This window comes from Sinohyriopsis cumingii, chromosome 6 (assembly GCF_028554795.1).
Source record: "Sinohyriopsis cumingii isolate HCF-2022 chromosome 6, ASM2855479v2, whole genome shotgun sequence".
In the NCBI taxonomy this organism is placed as follows: Eukaryota; Metazoa; Mollusca; class Bivalvia; order Unionida; family Unionidae; genus Sinohyriopsis; species Sinohyriopsis cumingii.
In genome coordinates, this window is record NC_142966.1 from 129,333,621 (window position 1) to 129,346,142 (window position 12,522).

A 12,522-nucleotide genomic window follows, 5' to 3' on the forward strand; every position below is an offset into this window, starting at 1 on the left:
TTCGATAATACTGCAGACTTCATAACAACATTGTAGGTCAATTTGATGGAGAGAAGAATAGATAAATTTGATGTACATAGCTTTTTTATGCTGATGTGTGTGTGTGTGTGTGTGTGATTAGGATTTTTAACATAGCTTTAACAATTTTTCAGTCATATTGTAACGATGTCTGCAGTGTGGCAGTTTATAATGATGTCTAGCACTGCGGCATCATGCTGCAAACATGTAGCATGATGTCCCACCCAGTCACATTATCCTGACACAAGGTCAACCAGTCCTAACACTAACCTCTTAATGCTGAGCACCAAACGAGGTAGATGTTAGTACTGTTTTTGTAAGTCTTTGGTATGACTCGGCTGGGGATTGAACCCACAACCTCCCACTTCCGAGGTGGACGCTCTAACCAATAAGCCACCTGAGCGGTTTCTGATGCTGATAATAACAGAATATACCAATTAAAACATATTCTCTTGTCTAAAGTCAAATCTGCATAAAATAACATATCTTACGTGTTTAGATGCAAATAAACAGTAACATAAGAAAGAGTGAAAACCACAATCTTTGAAAATTTTAGCAAATTATTTATTTCCCTGGAAAAATACTGTAAAAATGAGGGAAAAAAAAGGAAATTACGGTTCTAATAATCAAATCCAAAAATAATCCACGAATAAAATTTTAGAAGTCCTAATATTGAAATGTTTTAATGAATTCAAGTTTGAGTCCCAATGTAGAATCCAAGATGGAAGGCGATGATGTAAGCTGTATCCTGTACTGCAGTACTGTCCAACCACGGCCTGCTGTTAAATGGGCTACCAGAGCTCAAGCAGCTATATGGTTGTTGCTTTTCAGTTTTCTGCTGCAGCCCTCGGCTTCAAGAAAAACATTTTTCAGTGACACAAGGTGTCAAAAAGGTTGGACAGTACTGCTGTACTGTGTTGAAATCTACAGTTCATTGTAGAAACACAAGAAATTACACTCCGATGTTGAAAATCTGAATAAAATTTTACAGAAATGTCTTTGTTCAAGAATTTGGCATGAGCACTCAAAATATTTCCAGAGAAATGAATTAATCTTTTAGAATCCAAATAATTTGAATAAACATTAAAATGCAATTCCCAAAATGACACAACAAAAGAAACACCTTTACATCCCAGTATTTAGAAGCCCATCTGAAAACCCTCTCTCTCTAAGCAATGCCATAAAACTGGAATATCACGAAGACAGATGCCCAGGTAAGTGTCATGTGATCATGTTTACATCATGAACTCTCAGCAAGGCCCTGACAAGAACCAATCATTTTACTCAAAGAATAAAATTTTAAAAAGTTGTTTACTTCAATAGAGCTATTTACAAGCCTAGGGTCACCTACTGAATGCAGCCTCGATCTCACTCTTATTATTCCCACAATAAAAATAAATTTAAAAAAAACTTGTTGAAATGACTGTTAGTAATTTTGAATTAAGGTCGGGAACCAGGTCAGTCTTATGTGTTTATAAAAATGAACAGTCAAGGTCATACTATTTTCTGGAAAAAGTATTAGTTCCTAGTAAACAGAACTACATTATTTTGACATATAATGAAATTAAAAACTAAAAGATTTTAAAGCTTACAAACAATTAAATCAGATATAAAATTAAACCAAATATACATAACAAATATAAATAACTACATGTGTGAGACTTACCATTCAGGACTTGGCCCTGTATTATCATGCCATACAGTAACTGACTTCAGTTCATCCAGGCTTCTTTTTGTTGTTACAAGTATCCAATCTTCTGCACCAGACTGAAAACATTTCCTCTTTGTTCGAGAAAGGCAGTAAACAGGACTAGTGCCTGCCAAGCCACGCATGTACATGTATATACTGGCAGTTGTTCCTGCTCTCATCCACCAACCTGTCACCACACACACCACATACATATATTGATGGGATGGATGGTTGTCTTTACAAGCCACTACACCAATCTGAAATATCAATGCTAATAAGAAATCTTTGATTTTATAAAACATCCTTCCTAATCCACGCATGTACTTAATATCTTTGAAGAGTGAGAATGTGTCTGTGATGTAAAAGAAACTGCTAGACTAAAGAGTCAGATACATTGGGATCAGCAATATCTTGAGACCAAGCTGTATAAATTTATATCTATTTTAAGTAATGGCAGATAAGAATCCTTTGTATAAATAAGACTGGCCTTCAAGCTAGGATGCCATGAGTGTGTGTGTTTTGGGATTTTTAACTTAGCTTTAACAATTTTAGTCATATCACTAGGATCTCTGCAGTGTAGTAATTTATAGTGATGTCTAGCACTGGGGCATCATGTTGCAGAAACTTAACATCATGTCCCACCCAGTCGCATTATCCTGATACCTTGCCAACCAGTCCTAACACAAAGTCTTAATGCTATGCACAAAGTGAGGCAGCTGCTAGCACCATTTTATAAGTCTTTGGTAGGACTTGGCTGAGGTTGAAACTCACAACCTCCCACATCTGAGGCAGAAACTCTAACCATTTAGGCCACAGAAGTGGTCAGATGCTTTCAATAAATTTGGTTAAGAGGTTATTAAAGAATTTTCTATTATTAGTAACAGTACATACATTTTATGGCAGACTGCAATCATTTTTACAAAACTTGAGAGTTCTCACTGCCAGAATGATTTTTGTTAAATTTGCTTCAAAACAAATGTTGAGCATGTAAGATAGGCAGATCAGCCTCATTTGCATAAATTTGAAAGCCATGTCAGATACTTTCAGTCAGATGTGTTCAAATTCTGTTCAGCAGTGCTTGAGACACAGTCATTTAAGGGTTATTCAACTTTTAGTAATGGTAGTCACATCTGATGGCAAAATGCCATCCTTTATACAATTGAAAGCCCTCTATGCCAGGATGCTTTCTGTCAAATGTATTCAAATTCTGCTGAGCAGTTTATTTCATCATCTTATATGAAGTCATTTAAAGGTTTTAGTAACAGTGGCAATATCTGATGGTATATCAGCATCATTTGAACATATCTGAATGCCAGGATGCTTTCTGTACAATTTGGTCAAAATCTGCTGAGTGAAGTTTTGAGAAGCCATTCAAAGGATTTTATACTGATGACTATATATGATGATGAATCAGCACTATTGCTACAATATCTGAAAGATCTGTATGCTTTCTGTCAACTTTGCTCAAATTCTAATCAGTTTAAAGGTATAATATGTTAGTAACATCAGCCACATCAAGACAGATCCCGATCATCTTATGAATTTGAAAGTCCTTTGCTGTGTGACAAATTTGGTAGCCAGTTAGATCAAGTTTAATATAGCAGTTGTTGATCCAACCATGACGCACACTGTAAGTATGGCCATATCACATGTTCACTTGGCCTTATGACTAGTTAAGATAAAAATTATGGTACCAGTCGTCAGATTAGGATGGTGGATGTGAGTAATTTAAAAATCTGAAATATTACATGAACTAAATTATTACAATCAGACCTGACAAAATGGTCACCTTTATACAGCAATCAACTGGTCTCAATGGTCCATCCAAGTTTCCCTTGTGAAATTCTCCCTAACAGAAGTCATTTCATTCCAATGAATAATTTAAATAAATTTGATTCTTTCAAATCTCATCTGAAGCACAACTTAAATTGATTCTACTCAGACTGATGTTAAGATATAGAATAAATAAGTCTGCCTACTTCAAACTTATATACAGACTTTCATCTGACTTATGACACAACAAAATGCCCTGGAACTGGGTCATTTACAATGAAGTTTCCATCAAACTGTAAATGCATGTAAAATCTGTTTCTAGAAAATTCTAATATCAGAATCAAGGCTGTATCTAGAACTCGAATCTAGTAAACATGTTTACTGTAAATGACATTAGGCATGAAGACCCAAACATCTACCCTCTATTATGGACAAATGTCAATCACACAATACAAATTAAATATAAATAACATCACACATAAATACAAAGCAACAGAGAAATAAGCTTCATGCAAAAGTGGCTATTAAATGATCGGTAAAGTACTCAAACCATACATGGGGAACAAGTCTGGAATGTCTCCTTTGATGCTGATATATGTAATCACCAACTTAAAACATGCTGCCAGGATTTTAAAAAATAGAAAAGAAATGGCAAGTGGGCAGGTTCCAAACCACACGAGTTATAGCCACCATTTCAATTTGTAGAATGGGAGTGGATGTTGTCAACAATTTCCTTTTTCACTCACTGAAACAAGTTATTCTGCATCTGCATAAGAATGGTAAAGGATCTGATTGTTAATCATATCTGCTCCCACAAATGAACTTGTTCTAGATAAGATTTTTCTTCCACAAGGATACTGCACTGTTTCTTCTTTTTTGAAGATAACACCTTAATGCCTTCCGAATTTAAGTGAAGAGATGAAATTGGTAAGATGTTTTAAATACCTTCATGCTATGCAAAACAAAGGGCATAGTGAGCAGGATGAATCATGCATTTGATCAAATGGAACATCATGAAATGGCCTAAAAGGTAGAATTAAACTCACTGACACCTAACAGGTAGTTTGGAAGTACTTTTATTTTTATCTTGTCAAAGATGGGAATGGCATACAAACAGATGATAAGTCTATGAAAATATGCATATTGGAAATACACCCAATACATCAACGCAAAAAATAGCACCATCACACCATTGACGAACCTTCTAAAGATGAAAAGATCATCAAGTCATGATACTGTAGGTTATGCATCAAGAATAGTACCGATACATGGAGATGTATTGTTTCACCCCTAAAAACTTGTGCACCCTGAATAACATTGATAATGGCAACATTGTTTCAACTTAAAAGGCATCACAAATCTCTGAACAAAGGTGACCCATCAATCATTTGGTTGACGATTTCTATATCTGACCGAGCTCGCCTTCTTCTGAGACAGCTGCAATATGCAAGCAGCTGAGTTAACTATACCTCCTTGTCATACATCTTATACATGAAAAACTGAAGAAAAGCTTTAACAAATCTACGAATGAAACCTTTTTCCACGAGAAGTTATGAAGGACAAATTTATATGATGAATTGCTTGAATAGGAAATCGTGCCAACTGCCTGAAATAATCAGAAGAATAAGTCTAAGAACATAATACATGCAAAAACACTATTGGTATTTGGTGCATGGTATTTGTGTATGACCCAAAAATGAATGAGGAACCAGCATTCTGAGGTCACCTTTGTGCCACAATCAGTTTGGTCTTTTCCTATGGGTGGCTGCTACTGACTGTATCTCACAAATCATAAATTAAACCAACATTTAATGATTGCAAGATGAAAGCATTAGTGTTTAAAGCAAAAGCTTTATGAAACTATTAAATTGGTGCCTAATGATGTGGTAAATGATGTTTACAATTTTTGTGTGTCTCACACAAGATGAACAATATTTGAGTTATGTGAATGTGTACCTAGGTGGTACAGTTGGTTGTTGACATTGTCATACCATTCATTTATCTTACATGTTGTACAGTTGCTTTGCTCACATGTTGTACAATTGCTTTGCTCTTGACAGTAACCCATCTGTAAATGATGTAAGTGGATATCAACAAAGAAGTTGGATACAGACATTGTTCCAAACAACATATTTGCCTTCTTTCATGCCTTCAAGCATTTCATATTCTGTTTGCTTTAGTTTTAACTTCCTTCTTCATGTCTTCCTGCATTTGTTTGAGATCCTAATCATTTGTGTTAGCCAATTTTGCTCAATCCGTTGTACAATAAAGAATCTCTTCAACCTTTAGTCATTTTTCTTTTTGTGAGTATGATTTGTCTGGCAGTAGCTTGTATGTCTCTTGTGCTTTTGTTTTACAGTTTGATTTAGCCAAGCTGTTTTTCCAATCTAGCTGCTGCATACCCTCTTTCTATTATTTCTATTCTTTCAGTGCTCCTGAAATTGATTTGTTTACTGTTTCAAGCCTGTTAAATTCATTCATCTTGTTAAGGTGCTTGCATTTTACAAGCTGCATGAAATTTCACATGTACCTTCTTGATTACGAACAACAGGGGTTTTTTTAAGGCATAATAATTGACCATTCATGTAGTGAAACAATGTGATTGTCACTAGTCATCACAATATAAATATCACCAAATGTGACCGATTGTTATTAAAAAAAAACATCAAACTCACTATATCAAGTTAAGGGAAAAGGTGGAATAGTCAAATAAGCAAACCAACTGTACAGCTTAGCAAAAACTATTACATGCCTGATATCTTGAACATTCTGCACAATTTAAATGTCTGAGACTAAAACAAAGTAAATATTAGATATCTATATTTTCATATAGCCTGTTGCTGCGATACTAATTGATTGCAAGGTAGAACCATTATTAACATTACGTTATCTTTTGATGAGTTGATGAAACTGTTACTGCCTTTGTCTATATATCAGAGTTTACCAAGCACTATTTTTTTAATGGATTACTGCAAGATAAAATAGTTTCCATAGGTTAAAGCACCAACTAGTTTTATGGTTTTCTGCAACATTTTTTGTCTTGTAGAGAATCTCTAGAATATTGTTAATTCATGCGACATTCCACCAATTTTATAAGAATTCAGTTCTTTCACAGCTTTAATTGTGTAGGATTCAAACCAAGTTTGATCAAAACGAACTCAGCTTTCCTGGAGAAGTTGAAAAAAGATTTTCCATATGGTTGTTACGAAAGTGAAATGAATAGCAGAAAATCTACCCATGACAAGTTTTGACAGAGCAACTCTTCACAAACAGTCCTAAGAAGCTTGGTCACAAATGACTCAGTCATTCTAGAAAAGTCTAAAATGGATTTTCCACCTGGTTGCTAATGATGCCACACCATCAACATGCGTGCCACATTGGACATAATTTTGAAAGAGTATGTTTTAAGAATTATTGCTACCATTTTCATCACATCTGACTCAGGCATTCTAGAGAAGATGTTAAAAAAAGGCTTTTGATATGATTACTGTGGAAGCCAGACTGTAGCAAAGGGAACCATCCAAAACACAATTTTGATAAAGGATATCCAAAAGAAACATTTCTAAAATGTCTAATCACAACTAAATCATTCTGGAGAAGGTGAAAATAAGTTCTCCGTACTTTTGCTTTGAAGCTACACTTTGCTAATGAGCAAACATGGAGATAATTTTGATAAATCATGTTTTTGGAAACCCTCCTACCAAGTGTGATTAAAAATGGCTCAGCCATTGTAGTAAAGAAAACAAAAATAAATTCACCAACCAGTTACCAACGAAGCTGCTTTTGTATGTCTATTTCTACCAAATTTAATTGAAATTGGCCCATCAATGAATTAAATATTCAAAATGAAAACAGTGAATTTTGTTGATGGATATGGATGACATGCCAGACAATGTAAGCTGGACATACCATAATGTATGCCAAATTAGTCTTGTAGTCAGATACATATATAAAAGGAAAATAAATGTTGCAATGTCTTGAAAATCCAGTCAGGCTATCTGCACACACCTGCACACACACACAGATATATACATACATATATATATATATATATATATATATATAAGTGTAATGAATTTCATTTCTATAGATCAGTGTTTTTTCCCACAATATAGCTGAAACATTATCACCACCATTAAAGGTAAAAATATGTTTCTTTTGTGGTATGAAGATCTAATAAAGTCATCTACATTAATATGCAATGAGTACTACCAAGTTTTGTTTGTCTATGTAAAATGACTTTGGTGCAGTAGTTCTAAAAAGGTTGTCATCAAAATTGTCCAAGTTAATGAAGTCGAAGAAATGAAAAAGAAAAAGAAAAAACTTTTAGGAAATGAAAATCCAGTCAGCCCATGTACATATGCATACAAAAAGTGCCTACCAAATTAAATTTGTCTATATCAAGTAGTTTCTGTGTAATGCTGCCAACAGCAAAGTTCCAAGATGGATGGATAACAGATAAGACCAAATCAAAAAGCCCCCAATGCAAACAGCAGGTGCATACAAAATTGCATACCATGTGGTCTTAAACTGGATAATATATGTTACTAGTCATATGTTCAATTGGTTACCTTCTCTTTGTTTAATCTGTCTGTTCTTCTTGCCCAGTAGAGTAATGAAAAATAAGTGAGCCACACGAGAACCACACTGGTAACAACTACTGGATTTTCTACCACAGTAAGGAACAGATATATGTCTTTTACAGGGTCAATTTCATTAGGAGCCACAAAGAAAATAAAATGCTTTGCTGTCACACTACCCGCAAACAGATTCAGTTTTTGAGGTGGCAATTTTCTACAGGCACAATGTACCATATCAGCTGTTGTGTATGGCAGCACCTGGTCAAATAAAAATACAATATTACATGTGTTTAATTTACCTGTCTACAATACTCATGTTTTTCTCCAGAATATCAGCTTGAATATTTTAATGTAAAATTGTGCATATTACTTCAAGGACAATTCTATATATCTGCTACAGATCTCAAACCTGGACTAAAAATGCAGACATTATAGGAAAATGAATTTGTAAAAAAAATGAGGATATTCTCTATGTATAAGAGTCCAGGATGAAATAATGCTGACAAACTGTACTATTGTGATTCCATAATAACAGTTCACAAACTAACTGGTCAGCAATCCCTCAGGACAACTGTTACCTTGATGACAGAAGTCTGTACCAGACAGCTGTGCAAACCCAGCATGTGTACAGTACATTATGTATCTGTTTAACAATTTTAATTTGTTATGCCATGATGTTTACACATGTCACACACCAAGCTTTAAACAGTTAAGAAAAAGCCCAGATACAGAAAACAACCACCCACCCAACACCCTTGCATACTTAGGGATGCCAAATAAGCCCAGGTACAACCTCCTGCATGTCATAAGTGGCAACTAATTGAGACAAATGTGTAATCTTATGATGCTTCTGCTGAGAAAAGAAAAACTTGTAAAGATTTTACCCTTCTGTGTTGCCTCCATCTTTATTTTGTATACCTGTTTTTGATATCATACCTGAACTTAGTTTGCACAATATAGCCATGATTGTGATGAAGTTTAAACCCAAAACATACATATAACATAGCAAAATTGGCCAACTTTAAATTTAATTTCAAAGGAAATAAATAAAATCAATTTCTTTCAATGCTGCTGATTGCAAATGCTATGAAAACAAATTGTTTTGAAAAATCAATTGTCCTGTTGAATTTATCACCTTTTCATACATTTAACTAATACAGAAGATAAAGACAGTTTATATTGTTTGTTATAATCTAAAATTCAAATGCTTTCACTCTAAAGAACAAACCTGACCAATTTACAAAAATATTATTGCCCGATTTTTAGGCATCTAGTAATAAACATGAGAAGATTTTTAAATATAAATAAATCATTAAGAACTAATTATCAAAATTGTAATATCTGCCAAAAATGTGATTGTGTATACTATATAATCCTTATCTCTGTCTGGCAAAAAATGTACAAAGTACATTACTAGTACAGTAATTGTTTATTTGATGCTTGTTGATGTAAATTACACAAAAATGTACAATCAATTCACTTGTTATTCATGACCAACAAAACAAAACAAACAAAAATATCTATAATGATTTTCCTAACTAGCCAAAATCTGGGATCAAAACAAAAGCATATGCTATCTCTGCCAAGAGCCTCAAACTCAAAGTTTATATACTGTACATCTTTACTGTACAACCAATGCTGATTCATCAATATTCATAGGAAAATTAGAAAATGACTTTTTTGATTAAATGCCCTTTGAAACTAGATGCATGGCTATGATTTATAAGATTGTATTTTATGGTCCAAGTCATTAATTAGAAGACCTTTACTACTGTGTCTTAGGCTGTTTAAGTAAACTTCAACATACAATTAAATTTACATTGAATGTGTGAAAAAAATAAAGAATCATTGTTCGACATATTTACTTCTAAAAAAATGAACATAATGATATATCTATGTACAGTGTTCATTAATATGTTGAATATTCTTTATTTCCTCCAAACTCAAGCAAAGATGGAAAACAGTACAGTTCAGCTAAATGATATGGAACAGTATCTCTGACAAATGTCTTGAGAAATTCTGTCAGAATTAGATTGACATGTTTTGGAAAGAAATGATCCAACTGATATTATTAATGCTGCTTTCAAAAAGCTTGATTCACTGAATTGTAAAAGCAGGAACAAAGAAGTCAATATTATTCCTTTCGTCATTGAGCATAATCCAAATTTACCTAATATAGGTAAGATTATCAACAAATCTTGGGATTTTTTGCAACTACATATCTTTTAAGTCTTATAATGATTTGATAAAGCAGGCCTACAAGGGTACATTTGCTTATAAAATACCAATGATCTCAAACATGATGATAAAAGAACTAAGAATCTCAAACACTTCCATGCATATCTAAGTTAATAAAGAAAACACTTAAGAATGGCTATTCATTTAGATGTGATAAACACAGATATTCGCATGATTCTGTTATGAATGAAAATACTTATTTCAGTAGCAGTAATACCAACAAAGTATTTAGGATGCATTAAGATACTAACTGTGCAACTTCAAATGTAATTTTAAAAACATGCCAGATGGTATATTTGGTTGCCAATAAGGGAAAACATCACAAATTGCAACACTGGTGAAGCTCAGCATGATCTTTGAATAAACCTTTTTACACAATATTTTTAGTATTTTTGAGAAGAAAAAATGTATTTTCATTTATGAGAAATATACATACATATTAACTTTGAGGAGCCATGCCATAATCATTTTATGTTAAAATTCATATATAATCTCTTCCCCAAAAGGATAAAACTTTTTAAATATTTTTTGTACTTTTACGAAAGACCATATTTTTCTTTTCAAGTACAAGAAAAATACATGTATTTACAATTTTGGGAGCCATACCACAATTGCATTTTATCAATTTTTTATATATAAACGGAGCATATTATAGTGCGTGTTGATGTGATTTGGATTTTTAACGTAGCTTTAACAATTTTTCAGTCATATCGCTACGATGTCTGCAGTGTGGCAGTTTATAGTGATGTCTAGCACTGGGGCATCATGCCGCAGACATGTAGCATGACGTCCCACCCAGTCACATTATCCTGACACCAGGCCGACCAGTCCTAACACTAACCTCTTAATGCTGAACACCAAGCGAGGCAGCTGTTAGTACCATTTTTGTAAGTCTTTGGTATGACTCGGCCGGGGATCGAACCCACGACCTCCCGCTTCCGAGGCGGACGCTCTAACCACTAGGCCACCGGAGCGGTCCATATATTATAGTAGTGTCACACTGTAACTTTATATAAACAGAGCATATTATAGTAGTGTCATACTGTAACTTGATCAGGCTTAAGAACTATGTGCAGTAACTGTACAAAGAGGCATAACTATAAAAAAACATAGGTCTGAAATGTAATGTCTATTAAAGAAAATGTTGGATTCACTGTTTTATTACTGTCAGATATATAACAATTTTTTTAAAACTCAAATATTATTTAAAAGCTCCATTAGCTGGTATATTCATAATATTTAATCAATTATACACATCTGAAAGAAAATAAAACTGTCTTCTCTATTTCTTTATATATGCTCTACTGTACAATTCAGGTAAACTTACCATGCACGTGTCTGATTTCCACTGCAATTTTCTTTCATCCCATAAGATGCATGATGTTGAAGCCAGCATGATCTCAATATCCACTGACACTGATGCATTCACATCACAATTTTCCTGTATGCATGTATCTTCTAGCGAGATATTAAAAACCTCTGTAATGTTAATCTTATCCAAATCCAATGTTATACCAACATAAAATGTGTTTAAATAATCAAGACTAAACTGATCAGTGCACTTGTCATCTAATGAATCTGTACAATGACCAACATTATCCAGAGACCTTTGACTTCTTGAAAAATTGGATATTTCATTCATGGAATGTACATAATTTAACAAAAGTGTGTATTCATCCTGCTGAAAGTTACCATCTGAAGCCAGTAAGCTGGGATCCTGTGGAAAACCAACACCATCACTAACAACTTCCTCCAGTGTTGGATAACGACCTCTCTGTAATAGTAGCTTTAGCTTTACATCCTCACTGTCTGGTGAAACTTTTAACATGCATGTTTTATTCTCCTCCAATGAAAAATTGAACAGAAGCATATTCGATGAAGCTTTAGACAGAGCAACATTTCCTGATGTGAGATTTATTAAAAACGTTTCATTTTCTGATTGTGGGAGAAATGCTGAATCTGAAATGAAGGAAAGAAGTAAATAATGAAACAATTTTTTTTCTAAAATTAGTCTCTTAGCTCTATACCATATGGTAAAACTTACATGAAAGAACTACTTATAAATCCATTAGCTACCCTGAATGTAAACAGTTTATAGGAAATACCAACTCTATCAACTGAGTACAATATCTTATAAAACATGAATGAATATTATAAAAGTCACATTTATGCAGATATTTGTGATAGCTTATGTAGGCCAATCTGTCTTTCCTGTCTGTCACT

General features: G+C 33.7%; 1 protein-coding gene across 1 annotated transcript in view; it reads right to left on the minus strand.

The window, feature by feature from the left end:
* Positions 1–12,221, minus strand: part of LOC149797947 (polycystin-1-like protein 2) — a 50,909-nt gene extending 38,688 nt beyond the window's left edge. Inside the window, exons 1-3 of the mRNA XM_089963019.1 lie at positions 11,627–12,221; positions 8,053–8,319; positions 1,685–1,965 (exon numbers count right to left, since the gene is read on the minus strand). Of these exons, the coding sequence (XP_089819145.1) occupies positions 1,685–1,965; positions 8,053–8,319; positions 11,627–12,169 (1,091 nt within the window). The 5' untranslated portion in view covers positions 12,170–12,221. The remainder of the gene's footprint in view (positions 1–1,684; positions 1,966–8,052; positions 8,320–11,626) is intronic.
* Positions 12,222–12,522: the final 301 nt, after the last annotated feature.